Genomic DNA, 25,528 nt, shown 5'->3' with positions numbered 1-25,528 from the left:
CCTGAGCACACACAGACCCACAAGTCCCTGGGTACCACACCTTCCCTCAGGCCTTGGGAGAGCTCCCCCTCGTAGTGACCTCCGGCTTTGTACTTGATGATGCCGTGTCCTTGAGGCTCTCCTAAAACAAACTGTCCAGAGTAGGTGTTTCCTGGGATAGATAAGAGGGAAGAATCAGGCTGTGCCCCAGCCAATGGTAGTGAAGATGACGCCAGCCACTTTCATTTTCTTCTCTCTCTCTCTCTCTCTCTCTCTCTCTCTCTCTCTCTCTCTCTCTCTCTCCCTCTCTCTCCTTCACTTTTACTTTTTCTGAGACAGGGCTTTTCTGTATAGCTCTGGCTGTCATGAAACTCAATCTATAGACAAGGTGGTCTCAAACTCACAGATCCACCTGCCTCTGCATTCCAAAGGTTAGGTCTAGAGGTGTGTATCACCACGTCCTGGCTTGAAGTATTTTGAGATGGAGGTCTCTGTCTATGTAGACTAGGATGGCTTCAGACTCACAGAGATCAGTCTTGCTTTGTCTTCTGAATGCTGGGAGTAAAGGTGTGTGCTGCTATACTTGGCTGGTGTCTGTCTCTTTACCTTACCCTTTGTGTGGACAGTGAGGAAGAGAACACGCTTTGGACCTCTGTCCATACCCTGGCTGGGATGGCAGACTGCCTAGGAAGTCACTGCCTGTGGCACTGCCAAGAAGGACTTCCCTGGCTTTTTAAAAACAGTTGGACACTAAGTCCAAGAGAAAAGCTCCCCCAGGGCTAACAACCGACTGACTAACTACGCAGCCCGAAGCTCCAGGAAACACCTATGGCCACTGGCATGGAAGCCACGGAGCAGTCTGCCCATCCAGGGATGCAGTATGACTGAAATATCTTTGCTTATTTTAAGTGTTGGCATTAAAGGCATGCGTGACCACTCTGGTCAAAAAAATTTCTTTAAAAATTTCTTTATTTTATGTATGAGTCTCTATCTGCATGTACACCTTCATACCAGGAGAGGGCATCAGATCATGTTATATAGATGGTTGCGAGCCACCATGTAGTTGCTGGGAATTGATCTCAGGCCCTCGGGAAGAGCAGCTGGTGTTCTTAACCACTGGACCATCTCTCCAGCTCCTAACATACTTTTTTTTTTTTGTTGTTCTTTTTTTCGGAGCTGGGGACCGAACCCAGGGCCTTGCGCTTCCTAGGCAAGCGCTCTACCACTGAGCTAAATCCCCAACCCCTCCTAACAAACTTTTAATGTAGAAGAAAACTGTAACTTTGGGATGATAAAACTTTATTTCAAACGGGTGTTATAGAGAAGACCAAGTTGTCTGCACAGGTGAGGGCCAACCCTTACCTAGGAGCCCCAGGGCACCCTTTTACTAGACTAGGCCTTCTGCAGGCATAAAGGCAGTCCAGGCTGTGGGCCTCACACTGCCTAGCCCCGGCCTGAATGCTATCCTCTCTTACTGGAGCCTGAAGCTCTCCCTGTTTACACACAGCATTTTGTGTGGCCATAAACTCTGGGAGGGTTTATGGGGACAGAGTCAGCAGCCCACCTCTGTCCGATGCTAACCTGACCAGGCCCAGTGCTGGTAGCCTTCCCCAGTGATTTCTCCATTCACAAATTCGCCTTCATAATAACTTCCATCTTTAAACAATAGCTTCCCATGACCTGGTGAGAGAAACAAAGTGCAGTCGGCTCGTGGGAGTGGCCACAGCCCAACAACCCATGTGGGTAGGGCTCCCTTTTCCAAGTGAAAACCTCAGTTGCTGTGGTGGTGCATGTCTGTCATCTAGCTACTCGGGAGGCTGGGCTAATCTGGGCAACATAGCGGAAACTCATATAAACAAAGCAACACATTCCTGACCACCAGCTCTCGTTGAAGTGACCACAGAGGTGTGAGCTGTGCACATGAGACCTTGTTTGTCCTTCATCCACATGGGGACAAAGGACGTGTGTGTGTGTGTGTGTGTGTGTGTGTGTGTGTGTGTGTGGTGCACGAGTATCTGTGTCCAGTCTCCAGTGCCCATGAAGACTGGAAGTTGGTGTCAGGTTCCCCAGAGCTAGGGTTATGGACTGTTATGAGCAACCTGATATAAGTGCTGGGAACTGAACTCTGGTCTTTTTTTTTTTTTTTTCGGAGCTGGGGACCGAACCCAGGGTCTTGCGCTTCCTAGGCAAGCGCTCTACCACTGAGCTAAATCCCCAACCCCGAACTCTGGTCTTCTGCAAGTGCAGTGCAGCAAGCACTCTTCTGAGCCATCTTTCTGGCCCCTGGAGAACATTCTTTAAAAGTGGGCGACTCTTCAGGCGGCTCTGACAATAGCTGTAGACATGAGCCTTGGTGCCTGCTTACGGTAAGATAATCCTTAATGGTAGGTGGTGGAGGCATGAGAAACACCTGTGTGGTGAGAACACTAAGCAAAAGCTGAATGGTGCTAAGGACACAGCCTGCTGGTGGGTCACTTGCCTCATTCTTACAGGTCCTGGGGTCACAAGAAAGCAAAAAACAAATAATAAAGACAATATTTGTAGAGACTGGGTGCAGTGGTGCACTTGGGAGGCTGAAGCCAAAGGATTGTGGGTTCAAGGCCAGCCTGGGCTATATAATATAGCAAGGTCGTGTCTCAAACACAAAAAACAACAAAAAGATAAAGAAAAGAAAATGAAGAGGAGACTCTGGTAGCCAGCAGATGTGACAAGCCTTCTTGCTTATGGGGCAGGCAGGGTCTAAAAATGGAAAAAAAGCCATTAAGTCTAGACACTGGAAAGTCTAGACTCAGTACTTCTCTGATATGCGTGTACGTGTGTGAGCGGGTCATTCCAGGGTATGCTCATTTTGTACTTCTTCCCTCTATTGCTCAGGTTTTCTAAAAATATAGTCCTTTCTTTCTCTCTCCCTTCCTTCCTTCCTTCCTTCTTTTTGGTTTTCTGAGACAAGATTTCTGTATGTGGTTCTGGCTGTCTTGAAATTCATGGTAAGGCTGCAGTAAGGCTGGCCTTGAACTTGAGATCTACCAGCCTCTGCCTCCCAAGTGGGAAAATACAGCAGACCCTCCGTGCTTCTAAGAGAGTCAACAGGAGGCAGACTGCTGAGAACGCAGCTGCCTTTCCCCAGGAATCAACAGATCCAATGTCTTACAGCAAAATCTCCATCTCTTCTGGCCGTTGTCTGGTGGTTTTCTATAAACTGCAATGCTCACAGGCATGATGCACAGAGCAGGGTTCTTTCTTTCTCAAGTTTTACCATTTTTTGCTTTTGTTTTTTGTTTTTTTGTTTGGAACACAGAGACACTAACTCTGAGGATTAGAGCCCTGGGTGTCCAATAACAAGCAGACAGTACGCCATGATGGTGTTTGTGTGTGTCACTCTGGGACCACCGCACCACTCTTTCCTTTCCACCCATAGTTCCACCACCCACCAGCATGTGATGAGCTCCAAGCCTACAAGTCTTCCATTGGTTCCGCCATAACTGGGGCCAAGTGGTACCAGTGTGCAGGCACAGTACTGGGCTATGTTTGGTACAAGACTAACTGCCTCCCACACTGCTCAGGAATCTGTCTCTGGTATGGGCTCTAGAATGACCAGAGGCCTCTTACCATGTTTCTTGCCTCCCTTCCATTCTCCTTCATAGCGGAAGAAAGAATTTGGGTATACATATACGCCATAGCCTGTGTACAGAAAAGAAGGTGAACATCATGATGTTTTGACATCAGTAGACACAGAGATGAGGCATTTCAGGGTCTGGAGTAGTCTTCAGGTCACTTCTCATCAATCTTTTTAACGTGACAGGATGCTTCACCTTGGTTAATCGATCAAGATGTATGCTCCCTCTCCTTCCCTTCGGTTTTGCTACATGGATAAGTAGCGAGGAAAAGTCAGGCTTGGCCAGAAGAGGGCTAGGACCAAAGCTGATTGTAGGCTTTTAAGGGGAAGGATTCAAATGGAGGTGGTGAGGCCACAGAAGCAGTGAACAAGCTCACTTAGGATACAGCGAAGAGCCTACCCTGCCAAGACCTTCACCATCCTCCTGTCCCCACGGGACAAAAATCCACATTTACTCCTAAGAACTCCTAGCTAGCCTCATCTTTTATCATGTAGCTCTGAGACATCACACCCAACACCCATCTCTGTTCCTCATAAGCAACCCCACTGCTTCCTTGCCAGCAAGTCTCAGCCTGGAACGGGAAGACAGTGGCACTGCCGTGGACTCTGGCCTCATATCGACCTGTTTCTCCGGTTTTAGGACAATTTTCTATCAGACTGCATTGGGCGGGCCCGCAATCCCAGTTCTTGTGTGCTCACCCAGGCCAGTCTGACCTCGACTCTATCGGCCCCCCTGACACAGGGCCGCCTGGCCGTGAGACTGCAACCTGGACCACGCCTGTGGAGAACGCGAACGCAACCGAGCTCCAGCGGGGATACGCAGCCCGTACCGTTTCGCGGTCGCAGTCTCGGCGAGTGCCGGAGAGGTTGGAGCGAAGCCGGGTTCTGATCCTCAGCTGCCGCCATCTTGCCGCCAAAGTTTCCCTGGCAACCACAAAGCTGCCTGCCATTGGCCTCCGGTTGCTATGGGGCGTGGCCAGGTGACCATAATATTCGAAGCAAACGCGTCGTTTCCGGAGCCTGAGGACGGCAATGCGCCTGTGCAGTACGGCGCATTTCCGCCAACTCCATTCTTCCGCCGGGAAGCACTCCCGCCAACGGCCTCGGCGTCCATACCGGAAGCGGAAATGGTTGGAGCTTGGGCCCCGCCCCGCGGCCATCTTGGCGGCTGGAGGCGGCGCCGCGGGACGGAACGGAAGTGCCTGTGCAGCTTCCCGGATCCGGAGCCGAGCTCTGGCGGCCGCCCTGCCCGCCATCCTCCTTCCGCAGCCGTGAGGGAGACCGCGGCTCGGCTGCACCGGAGCTGCGAGGTGCTGGGGGTGGGCTGGTGGTGCGGACCTGGCCGGGCGGCACACCGCCGCCTTCCTCTGTACTGTCAAGGCCATGGGCGGGCGGGCAGGCGGGCGGGGCCAGGCAGCGCCTTTGATACTGGCGAGGGGTTGCCAGGGGCCGGCCGATATCCGAGAGGGGTACGCGAGGGGAATGCTAAACGCTGCCCCATCCGGCCGCGGCTCGCTCCCCCCAAACCCCCCGGGTCCTGGCTTCGGAAGAAGGTGGCCTGTTGTCGTCCTCACAGATCCGGGCGGCATGTGTTAGGTGTCCTACTGCTACCCCACTACCGTGTTCGGTTTCGGGGCACACGTGTAGGAATTAAGCCAGAGTGCGAAGACGTTACTGAATGGATTGAAGGGTTGCTGGTTAAATGGGTCTAGATTATACGTTGACAGTAAGGCAGTAAAATCCCCAGCCCTCTAGGCTGTACCTCCAGCCCCGTGCAGATACATTGTCTTCCTTAGCAGGGTTTCGGTGCAAGAGGGCTACCTACCTTCACATTGAGAACACCCGAGTGGCTTTTCTTTCCTGACTCTTAATAATAGATACTACCCAGGTGGTGGTGGTGCACGCCTTTACGTGAGGCAAAGGCTGTGAGTTTGAGGCCAGCCCGGTCTACAGAGCAAGTTCCAGGACAGCCCGGTCTACATGGAGGAACCCTGTCTGGGGGGAAAAAAAAAGGACTAGAGACTAGTTATATGTCTTGCAACTTTTTTTTTTTTTGATGTGAGTTTTTTTTTAAACTCACAATATGTGGAAATCCCTCATAAGTGCTCAAAAGAGCATCAGGAAACCCATACTCTGTGCCTTAGATCCAGGTTGTGTGTTGGGGAACTGGTTGCAGTGGAGGTAGGATGTAAAGAAAGAACTGGGGAAAATCTGAGTTGATCATCCCCACTCCACCCACCCCCTAAAGGTGGGAGGGGCCAGAGAGGGAAGGACTCAGAGGGACAGGGTCTGGAAGGGTTGGCAGAAAGGGAACAACTCTTGAAGCATGCACATGCCATTCCTTGACCAGGAGGCAGTGACGGGCACCCCTACCCCCACCTCATATGCTGTGCAGAGAGCTTTCTCCTCTCTTCTGTATTCCTAATTTAGGAGTGATGGATTGCAGAAACTAACCAAATGATGGACTCCAGAACAAGGCATGGGGCACAAGCTCTGTGTGTAGTACTTGTGTCCCCCTTAGAACAGTTTTTCTCTTGCTTTTTTTGTGACGGAACATAGAGCAATTTCAGTAGGTATGTGGCAAGCACTGTAGGTGTGAGGCCCACCCTAAAACCAGACAAGGTCCCTCAAGAAGGAGCTTGCATTCTTGTGAGAGGGAATTGAGAGATTACTAGAAAGGGATTGGAAAACAGTTGTTACAGGAAGTAGAAACAGCAGTGATGTGACGTGGAATTGGTGGTCATTGTGGACAGCATGAAGGGCCTCTTTGACCTTTAGTCTGAGTGGAGAGAAGAGAATTGCAGTTGGAACAGCTGGTATGAGGGCTGCCCTAATCCAGGAACGAGTCTGAGACATTCAGGACTGGCACTTGTTCTACCACAGGCTGCCACTAGGTCTTCATAAGAGCCCTTTGAGGAAGGCAGTGAGGCGCTCATCCCATATTCCAGGTCCAAGCCCAAGGCTGCTCGGAAGTGCAGTGCTGGGATTTGAAGCAGGCAGTGGGACTCCAAAGTTCACATTCTTAATCTCACTGTGCTGCCTCTCAGGTTGTTATTGGCAGGGAGTTTAATCAAGATGTAGAGCAGTGTTGTCTGATAACCAGAACTCGACTAATAGGTTTGTCTGATAATCAGAACTCGACTAATATGTTTTTGGTAGGTTTTCTACACATCATCTGAACCAGAGTTTTAAACAGTTAGCTCAGCTTAGCATACATTCTTTAAAGGAGTAGCTCTGTCTTTTTTCTTTAAAATGGCCTCCCTGTGTAGATAGGTTGGTCTGGAACTCACTATATAGACAGACTGACCTCAACTCTCTGCCTCTGCCTCTGCCTCCTAAACTGGATTTAAAGGTGCGTGCTACCAGGCCTAGTATTTTCTTTTTAGTATTATGTCTCAGTTTAAGCAAAAGTGTTTTAGTGGTAAACACTGTAAAGTAAGGGAGCATTTTCATATACCATAGGGTATTGAATGTGACTAACATAGCTTTCTATAAGCGGGGCTTTGGCCGAAGTGGAATGGCCATTCTAGGTAGTACATTGTAATGTGGTCTCTATTTAAATGTGGAATCCCCCAGAAAGGGAGAGCCACATCTAGGTTCTTCAGTTAAATGTGTGCATTTAGTTTATGCACACACCTGAGAACAAAGGGTGTTCCCAGTCTCTTGGGCAGCTCTGAGCACCATACTCAGTGGGTCCAGGAAGTGGCAGCCCACTCACAACTCTTACTGCAGTCTTGACACACTGATCTCTGGGGCTGCTGAGAAGGCTGTCACACATTACCTGTTTGCCGTTGAAGTCACGCTATGTGGCCACTGACATCTGGTTCCGAAGGACTCCCTGAGGTTGACACGGGGTAGGCTGCAGATGTTGGACTTCTCGTCCTGCCACCCCACTGTAGCACTTGTGAGCCTGGTTTCTCATCCACTTTGGGAGCATTGAGACCAAGCTCAGGACTGTAGATTGAAGTCTGCCTGTATGTCCAGTCTTTAGAAGAGCATCATTTTGCACATGGTGAACCTGAGGGTGACTGTAGATAGAGAGGGTGTTGAAGGCCTCTCAGCTGTTGAGCACAGGTAGATTTAAGTCATACTGAACTATAGTTTGTTTCCCCTTTTCACCTCATGGATAGCAGAGGGACGTGGGACAGGTGCTACTCATATGAAAGGACCAGACGATTCTCCCTTCCTGCTTTTCAAGTAGGACTGATGACAAAAACTCCATCACTTAGCAGTTTCCCTGAGTCTGTATCTGAGGAGCTGGATATCCAGCTGGGCCTGAGCTGCTTCCAGGCCCAGGGCTGCTGGGGGTGTGTCCTCTATGAAATCAAGGACAGTGATGGTTTTCTTGGCTGTCTTGGTTTTATAGTGAATTCCCACACTATAGTGGGATCCCAGCAGTGTTCGAAGTGGCCAGGGGTAGGTAGGGTTGCCTTCAACTGCCAGATAAGAAACAGGGTCACAGCTACATGCGCTATCTGCTAGGCCTGTTGATGGGGAGAGGGCCTGGCTCTGGGGTATAGACCCAGGCCCAGGGCAGAACGTGGAGAAGACTGGGTGTTTGGTGAAAATCCAAAGAAATGCTTTGGATGAAATGTCAGGTCTTGTCAGACTGGTCAGTAGAGGGGAACATTTTCATATCCCTGAATGTTTTTTATTTATTTTAAAAATATTTTGTATTTATCCCAGTTACAGAATGTCTGAAGGGGACAGTGTTGGAGACTCTGTCCATGGGAAGCCCTCAGTGGTGTACAGATTTTTCTCACGGCTTGGACAGGTGAGTAGATTTGTAGATCATTAGTAGAAATAATTGAAAGGGAAGCTGTGACTCCTGACAGATTTCTCCTGAAGGGTGAGTTTGCTGTTTCACAAAAGACGCTAACCTACAGCTTGCCCTGGGCAGAAGCTTTCGTTTTCAGGGTTTGGCTCCTTTCTTTGCCATGAGAGCCTGTACACATGTTCCAGAAAAAGGTCAGGTAGCAGGGTCTGGACAGTGGGGACTACTTGTTCCTGTTTCTGTTTTGCTGTTGCTACTTCTCCTCCTTTATAATACTAAAATCCTCATCTCAGTGGTGTAGGACAACAATGGTCCTTGATCTTCTCTTTCCACGCCTTTTCTTCAACCTGCCACCCACATTCTAGCAAACCTAGGCCTTCTTTTGCCCTCAGGTGTCTGTTGGGTGTTGCTCCCTGAGAGTGTGAGCCTTTCATGCTGGCCCAGGTAGAGATGTAGGTCACGATGTATGGCTGCTTGAGGCTGCCTCACACACTCACTGTCTACAAGTCTGATTCAGTGAGCTGATCTTATGGTTCAGTTAAAAACTTACCATGCTTTTAAGAAAGTATCATACGGCAATCTGTTGCTAATTATTGAAGCTGCTTGGTGGATAGGTATATTTACATAATTGCGAATGTTTAAAAATGCTTGTAATTAAAACTTAGAGTTACAGTTCAGAATTAAGATGTAAAACATATCTATGTGTACCTGAAATGCATGTTTATAGAAAAACCAAGAGCTTCCATAGTAATGACTGTAGCTGCTTTGGTATGTGTGAATGCACACTTTGGCTGCCAGCCGTCAAGCTGTGACCAGCCACTTTCCAGTGAAGACAGGCAAGGTCAGCGTGCGCCGACTGGGGAAGTGCAAGGTCCTGGAGGCTTAAGAGCCACATCTGGGACTCAGAGAGACCCTTTGGGAAAATAGGTTTTCGGTAGGATTTGACCCATGTGTGTTACAGCATGGGTTACAGTATACATGTTAGAGTATGTGTGCTACACTATGGGTTACAGTATGAGTGTTACAGTATCGTGTCACAGTATGTGAATTACAGCATGGGTTACAGTATGTCATAGTATGTGTGTTAGAGTATGGGTTACAGTATGGGCTATATTGTGCATGTTACAGTATGGGTTAGGGACTATACTGTATGTCTGTAACAGTATGGGTTGCAGTTTGTTATAGGATACATGTTACAGTATGTGTGTTTCAGTATGTGTTAGAGTATGCATGTTCAGTATGGGTTACACTATGGGTTGCAGTATGTGTGTTACAGCATGTGTTATAGGATGCATGTTACAGTATGTTACAGTATGTGTGTTAGAGTATGGGTGTTCAGTATGGGTTACAGTATGTGTGTCATAGTATGTATGTCACGGTGTGGGTTACAGTATGGGCTATACTATATGTGTGTTATAGCATGTTATAGGATGCATGTTACAGTATGTTACAGTATGTGTGTTAGAGTGTGCATGCTCAGTATGGGTTACACTGTGGGTTGCAGTATGTGTGTTAGGGTATGCATAATACAGCATGGGACGGTGGGTTTAAAGGGTGGACTTGCTCCTCTGTAGCTTGTGTCCTCCCTTTGGGTGAGGTTGATTTTCCCTATAATGAGGTTTCTGGTTAATGCTGTAGCATAGTCTTTTATGCCTGGTTATTTTATAATGCTTTGGCTTAAGAATTGGATCTGTTTCAGGAATTATTGCAGATAAATCTTAGATTAATTGTTGTCAGTGTTTCACACTATATTTACATATATATTGTACATACATTGTATGTGTATGTTATACACACACATATATATATGTATATATTATATATAGTATAACCTCTTTGTTTTTTTATATATCTCTTTAAAATTGAAGCCCAGATATTTCCGAAAGTGCACTTTGTAGTACATGGGAGTTGTGGGCTGATAAACGATTTATTCTGCCTTACAGATTTATCAGTCCTGGCTGGACAAATCTACCCCCTACACAGCTGTCCGGTGGGTCGTGACACTGGGCCTGAGTTTTGTCTACATGATTAGAGTTTACCTGTTACAAGTAAGTGTGGTCTCAGCTGTCTTCACATTGTCTAAATGTGCTGCTGGTTGGAATGTTGAGTGTATATATTTTAGAGGACGTGGTCTGTAATAATTTTAGGTTAGTGCCAAATGTAAGAAGTTTCAGTGTGACCACCTGTTTAAAGGGGATTGGTAACAGTTTGTCCTGACTTTATTATGTTCCTTACCTAGAGTTCCCGGTGTGCCCAAGCAGGTCTTCTGGATAGCAGACTCTGTGGTATCCCTCAGACCTTGTATGTCTCTGGGAGCACAAGCCGATCCCTGCTTTCTTGAATGGAGTGTTACAGACTTAAGGTGCATGAGTGACTTGCACTCACCTGGGTCTAAGCTATTTCTGTGTGGCTAAAAAGGGGAGTGAGGATGAAACATTTTAGAGGGTAAGAGATGAGTGGCTTAAGGCAGTTCTGCAGGCCCCTGGGCTGTCTGTGGACGCCATGGACAGGTGGCATCTACTTAGGTTTTCGTTTGGAGCTTGTTGCTCCTTAGTTTGTTGGTCCCAATCCAAGAATTCCTGTACACCTCAGTTGGAGGCTTTTCAATGTCTGTTAGTCCAAAGGAAGGCAGCTTAAAGATTTCAGCTAGCACATTTTCTCCTCTGCGTTCATGAAAGGTATTCCCTTATTTAAAGTTCGGTCTGTCTGTCTGTCCATCCATCCATCCATCCATCCAATACTTAGGAGGACATTAGGACATGAGAACTCATTGATTTGCTGGATTTATTGATGCGTTCACTAAATTTATTGATTCATTGCTGTAAAAATTTTTTTTTTTTGGTTCTTTTTTTCGGAGCTGGGGATCGAACCCAGGGCCTTGCGCTTCCTAGGCAAGCGCTTTACCACTGAGCTAAATCCCCAACCCCATTGCTGTAAAATTCTTAAAGTAAATGTAGACACTTGACCTTTATTGTTTTCATTTATGAATTTATTCCTAGGGGTAGACACGGTGCTGGTTTAGCATGATGGTGGTAGGCTACTCTCTAGTTTATACTAGAAGGACTTGATCAGTACTGCATGCCTGAAATTATTGTTGAGTTCATTGAAACTTGGTGGATTCACAAGTGGAAAGACTGGACCGGCAGCCTTGGGGTGGGGTGGAGCAGAGCACACAGACTGGTTGTACTCTGCTCTGAGTCAGACCTGGCATTCCTCAAGGCTTGGCTTTGCAACATGATAACATATGTGCATAAAATTGACTTTTATACCTAGTTTCTAGTAGTCTGACTTGAAAAGTTTTTAGGCAGAAAGGTTTCCTTTATATGAAAAGTACAGGCCTCCAAGGATTATGATGCAGTTATGGAAGTGAACTGGGTAAGCTCGATCCTTTAGTTAACGTAAGGGCTGCAGGGGTTCCAGTTCATTGTCTTCTCTGGAAAGCTGGGTTTGTAAACTTTGGACTTTGGCCAGGGGTGAGATGGGATGAGAAGAGGTAGGGTCTGCTGGTGGCGCGTGCCTTTAATCTCAGCACTATGGAAGCAGAGGCAGGTGGCTCTCTGAGTTCAAGGCTAACAGAGTGAGTTCCAGGATAGTCAGGGCTACACAGAGAGATCCTGTCTTAAAAACAAAACAAAGGAAAGGAAAAAAAAAAAAAGACAGAAGACCCTTCTCTCTTGATTTCCTGGTTCTGGTTCTAGATCTCTCAAGTGAGGGTACTATTCCAAATGATATGTTTCTAATGCTGCAAGTTGTCTACAGAGGACTGCTGGCTGTCATGTGTGCAGTAATAGCTGACATTCTGTTGTAGACTTCGTGTGAGAAAGCTTGTTCACAGCAAGTTTTGAGGCCAGGAGGACCCTGAATGTTACTCAGACACCCATCTCACATTAGCCCTACGGGCAGGGCAGTGTGTCTGCTGAGGAGAGCTAGCTTTTCTGCTGCAGACAGTCCTGGTCGGGACTATGGCTGACTGTCCTGCACCTTTGATGACACCCTTAAAGATGTTTGTTGTCTGGGCCCTAGGTTGTCATGATCTTGTCAAACTCACAAGTAAGTTGAGGTAAATGGTTACTGTGGAGCAGTCATTGCTTATCACTGCACCTTTAAGGAACCATGTTTGTGGTGCAACAGAGCTTCATGGGTATGGGCTCAGTGAACTGGTTCCAGCTGGCTGGGCTGCTCATTGATGATGCCTTTCCTTCTCTTCCAGGGTTGGTACATTGTGACCTACGCCTTGGGAATTTACCACCTAAACCTTTTCATAGCGTTCCTTTCTCCCAAAGTGGACCCTTCCTTGATGGAAGACTCAGGTACAGCGGGGCCGTTGGGGTGCTCCTGTCAGAGCTGGGAACAGTTGGACCTGGGCTTGCGATCGTGATGTCTATGTCAGGATGACTCACACTAAACCCTGTGCCACTGTGGAAAGGGTCGTTCTTTATCTCCACTTTGCTCAGGAGAGAAGGGAAGCACTAGGTTTAAATAACACATCCAGAGACACATGGGAGAACAAGCAGGATGCAGGGGTCTGCTCCTCTGTTTCCTGCCTGCCTCAGAATTCACTGTTAGGCGGATGACCAGAAAAATACAGGAGCAGTAAATAGCAGAGACACAGCTCAGACCAGGAGGACCCTGGTTGCCAGGGGTTAATACAGGCTGGGGCATTGGGTGTGCCCTGGTTTCTGAGTTGAAATGTTCTTGGGTGTGGGTTTTTGTTGTTGTTGACACAGGGTTTCTCTGTGTAGTTCTGGCTGTACTGGAACTCACTCTGGAGACTGGGCTCCCCTCAAACACAGAGAGCCACTTGCCTCTGCCTCTGCCTCTGCCTCTGCCTCTGCCTCTTGTCTTGGGTCTCTCCTGCCATGTGGGTTCCAAGAATTAAACTCAGATTGTCAGGCTTGGCAACAGGTGTCTTGAACTGCTGAAGTATTTCATTGGCACTTGGTATTTTATTGTGGTAATGGAATTCTGTGTGTTCCATACTAGCCATAAACTCATCCTGCTTCTACCTCTCAAGTGCTAGGATTGTACCACCATGTGGCCTGCATTCTGTTTACCTGTTATGGAAACATTAGTTTGTCCTTATTTACCTAACTATAGTACAACAGATGAAAACTCTGTGTGAAACTGAAATTTTTTTAATTACTGTTTTATGTGCATTAGTGTTTTGACCGCATGTATATCTGTGTGAGGGTGCTGGATCCCCTGAAACAGGTATTACAGACAGTTGTGAGCTGCTGTGTAGGTGCTCAGAATAGAACCTGGGTGCTCTCGAAGAGTAGTGAGTGCTCTTAACCACTGAGCCATCTCTCCAGCCCCAAAATCTTTAATGCCTTTAAAAAGTGCATTAAGTCTTTTGTTTAAAAAAAGAAGGAAAAAAAGTCTCGAACCTGGAGAGATGGCTCAGTGGTTAAGAGCACTGGCTGCTCTCCCAGAGGTCCTGAGTTCAATTCCCAGCAACCACATGGTGACTCACAACCATCTGTTATGGGAACTGATGCCCTCTTCTGGTGCCTAAAGACAGCTACAGTATACTCACAAACATTTAAAAAAAAATCTTTAAAAAAGGGGGGAAAAGGTCTCATTGAGTTTCTAAAGCGACAAATTATGCTTTGTCAGTTGACTATGAACCCCACACTTTAGTTGAATGAAATCTGTTGCCATGTGTGAGGCGTGCTAGTTCAGAAGCATTTAAGGAGAACATGTGTGTGACGTGTGTGGGGTTGGGGGGACTCCAAAGGTAAGAGGCAGATGTTTCATCTCTAGCCCGATGTTCTACCTTTCAGATGATGGCCCTTCATTACCAACCAAACAAAATGAGGAGTTTCGCCCCTTCATTCGAAGGCTTCCAGAATTCAAATTTTGGTGAGTTAATTTTTTTCTGTTGAACAATAAGATATTTAAATCCATAAATGTCTTACTTTTGCAAACGTAATTGCCCACATGTGGGGAATGTGGTGCCATTTTGGTTCACATGCACTAGGTAATGGTCATGTAATAGTCAGATCAAGTGTTTGGCACGATCACCACAGGCACTGACCGCTTCAAGTTTGAACACCAGACGTCCTACTTAAGGTATTTTGAAGGAAGTGCAGCATTATTGCCCACTGCTCTTCTTCTTGTCTACACAGCGGAAATCCTTTCTCCTGAGCAGTCCTGCTGTTATGTCTTTAAGGTTTTTGTGGAAGATGAAGATCAGTTTTTGTTTTAGTTACTGGTTTCTTAACAAAATGAGGATTTTGTTGTGCTTTGTTTGCATGTGGTGTGCATTAATCTAAAAGGTCACAGGGCTTTCCAGGGGAAAGACAGTGTTCTGTCTTGGGTTGGCACAGTCATCTAGAGTTAATAGATCAGGCTGGTCCCAGAATGAAGGGCTCTAACAGCTGTTTTCTAGGCCCTGTGCCTCCTGTGGGCACTGCTTTGGTTCAAGGCCGCCCTGAACCTTCCATAGACAGACATCCTGGGAGTTGGGAGACTAGAGAGAGGGCTGAGAACATAGGTCGCTGCGGTGTAGTGTAGCTCCTCCGAGGACCTTCTGTCAAAGGTCGAGGCTGTGGCCTCCTGGACGGTCTTTTGAACCAAATGTCCCCCGGAGCCCAAAGGAGCCAAAGTCTTTGTTGGCTCAATAAATTGAATAAGCAAACTGAGTTCTGTGAGTGTTTTAACTTGGCAGCTCTGGTGCTGTATGTAGGACAGGAATTGTTAAGAGTATGGGATATGATCTGGGAGAGGACACAGAAGGTAGGTAGAAGCCCTTGAAGAATCTGGTCTTTGTTCTGTAGGAAAAGAAGAGCTTGTGCTGGTTTCAATCGCACAGCACCTAACCAGTGCGGTAGTGGCAGCAGGGCTGTGTGCTAGGGTGGGAGAGCACTCCCTTGCACACAGGCTTCCCAAGTCCATCCAGAGCCTAGGTTACTGCTCAAAATGGCAGTTTCAGGGAGCAAACATGAGGTGCACTTGGCTTTAGCTGGGGGTACTTTACACTTTGTGTAAGCTTAAGAAGACTTAGTTTTCAAAGGAGTTGTGTGGTTCAGTGTAGTACACAAACTGACCTCACACTACACTGTGGTGGCTGTAAAGACCAGAGGGGTCTGACACTTGCCTGGTGTTGTCCGCAGAGCACACCACACTAATTTCTCCCTTTGTTCTAAGGCATGCGGCTACAAAAGGCATTCTTGTGGCTATGATCTGTACCTTCTTTGAGGCTTTCAACGTCCCCGTGTTCTGGCCGATCCTGGTGATGTACTTCATCATGCTTTTCTGTATCACAATGAAGAGGCAAATAAAGGTAAAGATAACAGTGCTGCTGTGCAAGCTGACAGTGACCAGCCCGAGGCTGCAGTACCCCTGGAAAAGCATGCTGGCATTTAGTGCTGGCATCACCTTCTGTGTGTGATGACCAACTTACATTCAGCTTCTGCCCGAGAGTCCTAAACTGCAAGCCCTCTGTGAGAACAGAGCCTTCCTTGAAGGTGGCTGGAAGCCGAGTAGGAGAGCCCTGGGTAGGGCTAGGTGGGCTTGGGTCTGCAGTGCCTCAGTGGCTCCTTTTAGCTCATAGCTTGAGGTCCTGTGGTAGCCCTGCTAGAGCCCAAGGCACATCCTCACACTGGTGATGAAGTTGTGGCTGCACCCCCTTCTGTACTCTCCCTAGCTCTTTGCTCACAGAGGATCATGAAATGTTTCCCAAATGTTGGCATTTCAGTGGGTTAGAATGTACGAACCACACTGTTGGCCTCTTGATTTCAGTTGCACTAGACTGAAACAATTGAGGGGTACCTTTGGCTATTCAGGCCTAGGGAAAAGGGTAAAGCAGGAAACTGTTTTGAAGTAACTCAAGTTTGTTTGTGTGTTTGTTTTCCCAGCACATGATTAAATACCGGTACATACCATTCACACACGGGAAGAGGAGATACAAAGGGAAGGAGGACGTGGGCAAGACATTTGCTAGTTAGAAGCTGGACTGACTGTCACACGGACTCAAGAACGGTTTTGAGCCATTGTAACAATGCCTTTTTCTTCACATAAAGTAGTTGATTATGAGGAAGTTGAATTTTCTTTTTAAGAGGAGCCTCAATGATTTGTATCTGAAATATCAGGTTCTTGAAGAAACTGGCATTTAAACCACATTGCATTGACTTCTTCTTCAGTGATGCTCAGTGTTTGGAATGGGCAGATGGTAGTGAGCCATGGGCTTGTTCAGTGTTTGGAATGGATGATGGTAGTGAGCCATGGGCTTGGGAGGCCAGGTGGGTGGCAGCCCAAGAGCGGAAGGGAGGATGGGAGTGCGGCCCTGCAGAGCTGCCTTCCTGACCCCGCTGAGGCCACTCCTCTGTGCCAGAGGGACACGCCAGCCTGCTTCCTGCTGTGAGAAGGAATGTGCCGCTTTGAGGGTGATTTCACAGAGCTCTGTGGGGTTCTCATGCCAGTGTCTGAATCTCATCTCACTAGAGATGTTTCTCAAATTGGCCTCTTACCATAATGACTCAAAACTCTGTTCTTAACTACCATGATTGCTTTTGAGGGCCTGGAATTATAAATATATATTATATTTTAATTGTTTGAGACTATTTTGACACTTCCTTTGATACATAACGTATTTTGCTTTTGATTAATTTAAACTCGTTCTCATGCCACAACCTCTTTACGGAAACAGAACGGGCCAGAGCGTACCAAGTCTGGGGTTTATCGCATGGCCTTTTACTTTCTATGGGGAAAACAGAACCTACCATGTGTCAAACTTTTTGATGTGATAAAAATAATACTCTTTAAACATTTTACTAAGTGACTTTTAAATCCCAACTTTATTAAAGAAAGTGTCCCTTGCTTGTGTAGTCTTCGTCTACACCACGAGTCACTTCACTGAAGCACAGCTTGCTTTCCACAACTATTGCAAGGGAACCACTGGGCCATTTAGCACCAGGGCAGCAGACACCACAGGTACAGGAAGGACAGAGGCTGTCAAGTACAAACAGGCTCTTCAATCCCAGGTTGTGACCTATTCAGAACCCCACTCGTGTTTCTCATCCGTCCTATGGTGTTAGACTGAGTAAGTCAGCTGCCTGGGTTTCCTTTTGTGGACACTCTGATGCTCCTTTTAGATGTCACATTTTGAACACCTAACCCGTCATTTTCTAATGTTCTAAGTGAGTTTGTTTTAACCATGTGAGCACTTGGCGCTCACACGCTGGATGTTTTGTTTACATTCCCCACACTGTTTTCCTCATCGCTGACTAGACTCCCGGTGTGCTGGAAAATTAAGTTGGCTCTACCTGGTCAGAGCAGAGTGAGTCCCAATTGGGGTACTGCCGGATATCTGTAGCTGTGTTCCAGGTTCCCAAAGACTTTGTCTTCCCGTAGGCTCCCTGAAGCTACCTTTTGTCAGTTCTGGTCCCCTGTCCCACCTAGAGGAATGGGTCCTGCTCTCGGTAAGGGGACCTTCACAAGGAACCTGGTGGCATCAGATAGCACTGGTGGCTGGGCTTCAGTCCTCCTCACTGCTTGTAGACCAAAGGTTCTGTCAAGTTGTCTTCACACTGTCTTACGAAGTCTAGATCTAGATCTCCTGGGGTTTTTTGTGTTTGTTGTTTTTAATTTTTAAGACAGGGTTTCTCTGTGTGACCCTGGCTGTGCTGAAACTCACTCTGTAGACCAGACTGGCCTCTGGCCTCAACTCCCTGAGATCTGCATTTTTTGCCTCCTATGTGTTGAGACCGAAGGTGTGGGCCACCACCCAGGTAAAGCATCTGTGCTTAATGTGCCTTTTTTATGGAATTAGTCTCTACTTAGGCTGTCTCTGACCTGAATTGATTTTAAAGGCTTGGAAATGTCAAATGGAGGCAAGAAACAAGCTAGGGACAAGCCAAGAGGGAGCTGGATTCGGCAGTGACATTGAGTAGGCTGGTCACTTGTTTATCTGGCCTTCAAGCAGACATGGCTCACTTAACTTCCCCTGAGAGTAGCAGCTATCTGAGGATGTATGGACGTTGGTTTACAGGAGAAAACACCCAAGTCAACTCTGCCTGGTTGGCAAGATATTCAACAAGTAAAGTTGCTTTCTTGCTGCCCAGCCTGACCGGAATTTGATACCTGAAATACATGGTACAAAGAACTGACTCCTGCAAGTTCTCTGATCTCCATACATGTGCAGTGGCCTGTGTGCAGCCTAATACAGTTGTAAAAATGTGCAGCTCGGGGAGATGAAGACCTTCAAGTTGTACTTTTTGTAAAGGTTTATTTGTTATGTATTTTAGTGTTCTGTCAGAAAGGGCATCAGATTCCAGAATAGATGGTTGCTGGGAATTGAACTCAGGGCCTCTGGAAGAACATCCAGTGCTCAGCCTCTGAGCCATCTGTCCAGCACAGCCCTTCATTTCCTTAAGGAGTTGGCAACATGGATTAAGCATGTGGTGTTTTAGGAGGGGTACTGATGGCAGTGAGCCCAGAGTTCTACACTTCGCTTCCAGCCTAACCTGAGCCATGCCTCTCCCAGCCCAATGGTGGCTGCCTCTTTACAGACCTGAGTAAAACACCCTGACCTTCTGAAGCAGTTCTCAGCTGTGTGGCTTGGGAAGGGAGGGGGGAGTCCACTATCTCCAGAGACTGAAGAAGCCATAGATTACGTGCAACAAACTCTCCTACCCCCAAATTGAGTTTTCCCCACTTGCGCCTGACTCCCTTTCTTTCCAGGTAACTGTAGTAGCTTATGCAACAAAAGAGCAGTGTGGAGGTTTTATGTTTCTTTGCAGCCACAGTTCTGAGAAACTTGTCCATGGGCTTCCATTCACTTCTTAGAGCTGTCAGCGGTAGTGCCTCAGGTAGACCAGCTTCTGGGGTGGGAACTTCTCCCGGCATAGGGGACACTCTGTCTGTGAGGATAGGGTATGCATGTCACACAGGCTGTGTATTGTAGCTGGCCCCAGTGCATCACCTCCTGTTCTACATACATGCACAGCTCTAAGTCAGCCCCAAAACATGAGGCTAGAGGGGATAGGCATGGGATACTGCAGACTCAGCGTAGCTGTGCCCACCCTCAGTACTGTGAACCTTGGTTCTTTTGACACCCTCTGCCATATCTTCCCAGCAACCCGCAACCAGTAAAAGATAGCAGGCTATGTATGCTACTCTAGACCTTCCCTTGTAGAACTTCCACTAGGTCTAACTCTAGATGAATCCTAGTGCTTCTTTTAAGAGAAAAAGACTTCCTCTACCATCAAAGAGAAAGCAGGGTACACATTCCACACTTAAACATGCTGTTACAGAGTGCCCACTACACAGACTGCTGACTCAGCAGTGCAAATACTTGTCTTTTCTGTCCTGCCACCCAGGACACCCAGCCTCTTAACAGCAGGGCACAGCCACACGGAAGTTCCCTCTCACTTGTAGCCTAGGCTTCTGGCCAGGGCAGTGAAAGTAGTTCACTGGCTAGACACGCCAGCCAGGGCCCAGCTGCTTACACGAAGCAATGCGCGCTGGGCACCTGTCCTTCTGAACAGTGGTGCACAGGAATAACTTGGTGTGTGCACATGTACTAGCATACTACACGTGTGAAGCAAGATGGTAAGTGTAGCAAGATATGTGCACCCAACATGTGCCATTCACTTGCCCTTAGTCAGGCCTCAAGTGCGGAAGGCTGGGACCTCTAACCCCAGGCATGGCTCATATCCCACAGAACTGTTAACAAGATGCCCACCTCCCCACCCCCAACTCAGAGAGCTTTGGGAGGTCGGGGCAGCGGAACTGCCACAGGTCCCAGGCCGGGAGCATGCGTACCTTGGTGTTGCACCACTCGGTAATGCACTCCCAGCAGAAGAGATGGCCACAAGGTGTGGCTGTGGAGTGTCTTCGCTCCTCCAAGCACAGGGTGCAGAGTGGGGCTCTACAAACTGCTCTGTCCTCAAGGGAACTCCTATGGGGGTAAGTACACAGGTGAGTACCTTCCACAAAATCAGGGCATGCCACAGCACCTCAGCTCTCCCCCACCTACCCTCACCCCCACCCGCACACCTGCGGTGGGACAGATTTCGGTGCAGCCTCCACTCCTTCCTGGCTCGCTGCTTCTGCCTGAAGCTGTACAACTGCAGCCCCAGTGACAATGCCAGATGCAGCAGGGAGATGAGTCCCAGCAGTCGGTAGCTAGTGCAAGCCCTCAGGTCCTCTCCCGGCAGGCGGCGAGTGCGGAGCTGTTAAGACAGGTGAGCTTGGCCATCAGGATCCCGAAGGACCTGGCCTGTGTCTGCTGGAGGGTGTATGTTCAGCCAGCCCTCCTCTTGGCTACTGGCAGTGTCCCAAGAACAAGGACCAACAGGGTGATAGGTTTAAGTAGTGATGGAGAACCCTAGCTAGCTGTAGGGTAATCTTTAGGTACTAGCTGCATAGATAAAAACTGAGCCAGGGGGCTGGAGAGATGGCTCAGTGGTTAAGAGCACTGGCTGCTCTTCCAAAGGTCCTGAGTTCAATTCCCAGCAACCACATGGTGGTTCACAACCATCTATAACAGGATCTGATGTTCTCTTCTGGCATGTAGATAGAGCATTCATGAACATAAAATAAATAAATTAAAAAAAAACAAAAACAAAAACTGAGCCAGGAGTCTAGACCAGGAAAATGGGTGAAGATTCTAGAGCTGTTTGGAGACTACTTCAGAGGAAGGGAAGGAGCCCAAGGAAGAGCAGGGTGGAGAAGAGCAAGGAAACCTGGGCAGGCAGATACTGTTCCTCTGACACTGGCCCTCAAGGATGCTGTCCAAGCCTTTGCTGTAGCAAGGCGTAACTCCCATGCACATCACAACAGAACGTGCGGTCTTCACTTCCCGCCTTCCCACTGGTAGGACAGGAGCCTCTGCCAGCAGGCCAGACTCTGGGCAAGAACCTGAACTTGACACCCTCTGGAATAGGTGCCTGTCCCCAGACAGTGAAATGGACATAGCCACAAGTCCACAGTGAAGAAACTGCTGAGGCCAGACCTAAGTGCACTCAGTCACGTGCCCAAATCTGCTGTCCCATCTTTAGTTTGTGGAAACTGGGCCTTTTAGGAAAATATAACTGAACAAACCCCACTCTTTCCCAAGCACAGAGTTTCAGTTGCAACTTGGAAGCAGAGCGCTTGGCTGTGATCGTGTCAGCATGGGTCCCAAATGAGCTGCTCAGAGGACCCCAGCCTGCACACCAGTCCCCTTGGCACTGCTACTTACATAAGTGATCCCTGCCAGTCTCTTGGCCAGGTGGTAGAAGGTACCATGGATATAAAACCAAGCCACATGGAGCCGGTGGAGGCAGGCGAAGCCCTGTCTCAGGATAAAGACTGCCCGCTGGAGGGCCCTCCTCTGTTGTTCAGTCAGGGTAGCTGCGTGGTGACGCACCCAGCGCCGTGCCCCTGACCGGCTGCGTCCTCCGGGTAGCAGACTCCCCTGGGAGGCCCGGGTGCCGTCGCCCTCAGCTTGCAGCTCCTGCTCCAGGGGCAGCAGTGCCTTGTCTAGCAGGTAGGGCAAGACAGCATGCAGGGCAACCAGCACTCCACGTCGGAGCCTGGAGGGCACACGCTGCCGGGATGGGTCCACTTGGATGATCCCGACGTACTCCTCTCCAAGTGTCTGGTAGCCTGAGGATTAATGCACGGTGGTGAAGGTCCAGGGACAAGCTTCTAGGCCGGCTTGTGTCCCCCCAGCCTCACCAGTCACCCCGAGACCTAGCCAAGGCTACCACAACTTGTTAAACCCCACTGTGGCCTTGCTGTGAACTCACGATGTCACACAGACTGCCACTCTGGAACAGGTCTTGTTTCCCCTGTCAGTTCCCTTCCTTCTTTACTGTTTCCCAGTCCTTCCTCTGTCAAACCCTTATCCCCTTGTCCAAGTGATGGGATCTAATCTTGTGGCTTTTCTACCTTCCAGATTGGCTCAGTCTGCATCTGGCTCAGTCCTAAGTATCAGGCATACATACAGCTGCTTACCTGATACTGTCACACGGAGTGAGATAAAAAGCCCTTACGCCTGCCCCGATTGAAGCTTCTTGTAGTTCACCCTGTAGAAGATGAAGCCTGACCTCCTGTCTCTGAAGCCAGACCTGTGGTGTACCTTGTGCTCTTTATCTATGTGTCTCACTGTGACCCTGCTCATAGGCCATAGCAACCTCTGTCCCCCATGTTAGTGTCTTGCTTTGTATCTTGCAATGCCTCACATCCCATACAAAGGAAAGTCCCATTCTGCTGAGAGGCCTTTAAGAATCTGGGGCAGTACCCCGTCTGGCCACTGTCTTCCTTCCCTGAGACTAATGCAGGTGATTTCCAGGAGCTGCTCAGTTTGCCTGGCAGCCTTCCCCATCCCCTGCAGACCTGGATAGGTTGTGGGCCCCTCCGTGCCAAGGACCCGCCAAGCACAGCTACCTGCAATTGTGGTGAGGCCAAAGTAGGCTATGTCTGAGAGCAACTCGATCTCTTTCCTCCATTCCAGCCATTTCTTTGCACCTGAGAGGAGAAAAATATTAGCTCTGGAGAGGTGAAGTGGTTCACTTAAGATCACTCCCCCAGTTCCCAGGGGTCAGGTAAAGGCCATGTCAAGTCCCTTCTGGGTCGACCCTTAACAACTCTTTCCCTTCACCACCTCTGCTGCCCCGGTTGACCTGAATGACTCCGAGACGAAGACCACCTCTTTTTTTTTTTTTTTTGGTTCTTTTTTTTTTTTTTCAGAGCTGGGGACCGAACCCAGGGCCTTGCGCTTCCTAGGTAAGCGCTCTACCACTGAGCTAAATCCCCAGCCCCCGAAGACCACCTCTTAAGAACCCCTCAACTGTAACTGTCGAGTTAGGAACTGTTAGGCTCTAGCCATGGGGCCCCAGGAAAGTCTAGGTAGCGCTAAGAACATAAGTCAGAGGCGACCTGTTTAGCATCAAATCTCGTCTCTCTGAAATCCCAAATCCCTGCCTATGAGATCCACGTATCTACCAATGAGAGTAATAATGTTAGGTCCAACCTGTAGGAGCGTTTGGGGAGTAAATGGGCAAATGCTTGAGAAACACTTTTAGTTGGCACTGCCAGGCAGAGACCTGCAATGTGTTCAGCAGTGTGTATGTCTGTTTTGATCCCCGCTTTCCTAACGAGCTTTGGAGCTGCCGCCGGTCTGGGTGCCCGGAACGCTCACCCGCTAGGCTGTGCAGCGCTCCACCCGCCGCGCTCCGCAGGCCTCCCAGGTAGTACTCGTCCTTCTGCGCCGCCCGGATCACTTCTGGAGGACCCGCCTGCGCCATGGCTCTACTCGGTCGGTGAGCTCGCACCGCGCCGGCGCACCTCGTGGGCGGGGCCTGTGACGCTCGACGTACCTCTGTCGTGGGGCGCAGGCCGCAAAGACCACGAGGGCGAAGGCGGGGCCTAGGCGTGATATCCGTGGAGGCGGGGATAAGGGCGGGACCATGCAGGAGGGGCGGGGATACTCAGGGAGGGGTGTGGCCTGTGCTTGGAGGGTGGAGCCTCACAGTGAAGTGGCGTATACTGACAGGGACATGTGGGTAGAACCCCTAGAGAGCTCAGCCTCTCAGGTGAGTTTTTGGCCTGATTCAGGTCCCGTTTTCTGGCAGGAGGTACGTGTCTCTGGGACTGCAGGGGTGAACCTTTTAGGATAGCCCCGTGATCCCAACGGACTATGAAAGTCCCCAGTTCCCGTTTGGAGTTCCTCTCGCTGCCTATGCCCTGGTTTCCTCTGCTTGGGTTGGGCAATTTCAGATAGTACCTTTGACCACTGCCAGGAGGCAGTCACGGCTCATGCAGAGGCACAAGCTTCTGGCCAAATCAAATATGACAGTTCGAAATGCAGATTCTTTGAAGGCCCGAGGCTGCTTTGTGTCCCTGGAAGACTTTTCTCTTCAAACTCAGAAGCTCACTTCTAGCATAACCATGGTATATGGCCTGTATTAAGTGTCCCCTCCTGGACTGATCCTTACACCCGACTGCATTTTTGGATTCTCTCAGTTATCGGGAACAAGACCAGAAAAACCATTCAAGTATCTGTTGTTTCCAGAGATTCGGCTTAAATGTGCTTCTCCAGGGGCTCAAATCCTAGGCACAGACCTCGTCTCAACTGTTTACCAGTGCCTTGACCCTCAGGTTCCTCCTTTGTGGGCTGTATAATAAAACACTCCTCTCAAGGATTCTTCCTAAGCGACAAAACCCAGGATGACCAGCAGGTGGAGCCATCAGCCCATTTTTCTACCAGTTTGGGCAGCTAAAGATTATTAACCCAAAGAGATTCCACGTAGATTGGGGAAACAAGAAGCCTTTCAGTGAGGAGAGAAAGTGGCAGGGCAAGTGCCCTGAGAATAGTGACATCATTGTAGATCAGCTCTCTGGGTTCCCAGATGACCATATGGCCTCGAGTCCCCCTTTGCTTCAGTGTTTCAGGGTTCCAGAATATCTAAGGTGGTGGTAGAACAAGAGCTCTTGCTTGCTGAAGAGTAATGTGCCCCTTGCCACCTCCCTTTGACTACCCCTTTCCTGAAGCCCAAAGGGCCTGAGCCTGCACCTGTGACTTTGCTCCTTGTAAACTCTTCCCTCTGCTTCAAGGATGGAGGACAGAAAGGTCAGGCTCCTGAGGGTTTTAGGGAAGGCACCAGAGGTGTGTCAGAGTGCTTGACAGTTCTAGTTCTGGCCCTGACTCTCCCATATGCACCTCCCGGTCTGCTTGAGGGCCACCCCAATCTGTGAGACAACCATAATTCCCTCTTGTCAATTGCAGTGACATTCCCTGGGGACACTTCACTGGAGCATCTCTGGGCTGGGCTTTGACTGCCCGCCTTGGGGCCCTCCCGAGCTCTGTGAGGGACAAGGTATGGCTTGTACATTCCTTCACTTGGTGAGCCTCAGGTTTCTGGTTATAGACCAGAAATAATGGCAGTAACCAGTTGGTGTCTACTGAGAGCCCATTATGCCAGCTCTGACTACAGGGATTGTCTGGGCACACATAGAGATGCAGGTTGGTAGTGGATTTGGGACAGGAAGGAATTCTGCGTCTCTGACACAGAAGCTTCTGGAGCAAAGGTCAGCCACCCTTGAGGCAGCGTTTACAGTTTTGTCTCTCAACAACTGCTTCTAAAGTCATACACACTGGGAGTTTTGTTGTCCTGCCTGATGTCCTTGACCACGGATGGCCACTCTGTTTTCTGATTTTATTAAATTAA

The 25,528-nt window shown here is 48.8% G+C and overlaps 3 protein-coding genes across 19 annotated transcripts in view; 1 reads left to right on the top strand and 2 right to left on the bottom strand.

Moving 5' to 3' along the window:
- Nucleotides 1-4,518, bottom strand: part of Morn1 (MORN repeat containing 1) — a 57,915-nt gene extending 53,397 nt beyond the window's left edge. For 7 of the 17 annotated variants that reach the window (XR_015619582.1, XR_015619583.1, XM_087548526.1 and 4 more), the window contains exons 1-4: nucleotides 4,426-4,518; nucleotides 3,589-3,660; nucleotides 1,561-1,659; nucleotides 41-151 (exon numbers count right to left, since the gene is read on the bottom strand). Coding sequence is in view for 11 of the 17 variants with exons in the window: in XM_087548526.1 (XP_087404652.1) it covers nucleotides 41-151; nucleotides 1,561-1,659; nucleotides 3,589-3,660; nucleotides 4,426-4,501 (358 nt within the window). In the remaining 6 variants the exon portion in view is untranslated. 17 annotated transcript variants of the gene reach the window in all.
- A 339-nt stretch (nucleotides 4,519-4,857) lies between these two features.
- Nucleotides 4,858-16,928, top strand: Rer1 (retention in endoplasmic reticulum sorting receptor 1). The gene is made up of 7 exons (NM_001039012.1): nucleotides 4,858-4,905; nucleotides 8,282-8,369; nucleotides 10,313-10,417; nucleotides 12,580-12,679; nucleotides 14,153-14,231; nucleotides 15,519-15,654; nucleotides 16,229-16,928. Exons 2-7 carry the CDS (start codon nucleotides 8,289-8,291, stop codon nucleotides 16,316-16,318), a joined length of 591 nt encoding a protein of 196 aa, NP_001034101.1. The 5' UTR covers nucleotides 4,858-4,905; nucleotides 8,282-8,288; the 3' UTR covers nucleotides 16,319-16,928.
- Nucleotides 16,929-18,529: 1,601 nt separating this feature from the next.
- Pex10 (peroxisomal biogenesis factor 10) lies at nucleotides 18,530-23,696 on the bottom strand. The gene is given in 6 exon segments (NM_001109405.1): nucleotides 18,530-19,231; nucleotides 20,136-20,271; nucleotides 20,370-20,545; nucleotides 21,556-21,962; nucleotides 22,746-22,826; nucleotides 23,500-23,696. Coding segments are annotated over 6 exon segments (975 nt in total). The 5' UTR covers nucleotides 23,606-23,696; the 3' UTR covers nucleotides 18,530-19,162.
- Between the last annotated feature and the right edge of the window lie 1,832 nt (nucleotides 23,697-25,528).

This window comes from Rattus norvegicus, chromosome 5, assembly GCF_021556685.1.
Source record: "Rattus norvegicus strain SHRSP/BbbUtx chromosome 5, alternate assembly SHRSP_T2T, whole genome shotgun sequence".
In the NCBI taxonomy this organism is placed as follows: domain Eukaryota; kingdom Metazoa; phylum Chordata; class Mammalia; order Rodentia; family Muridae; genus Rattus; species Rattus norvegicus.
Note: the sequence above shows the minus strand (reverse complement) of the source record. Positions and strands in the feature narration are given on the sequence as shown.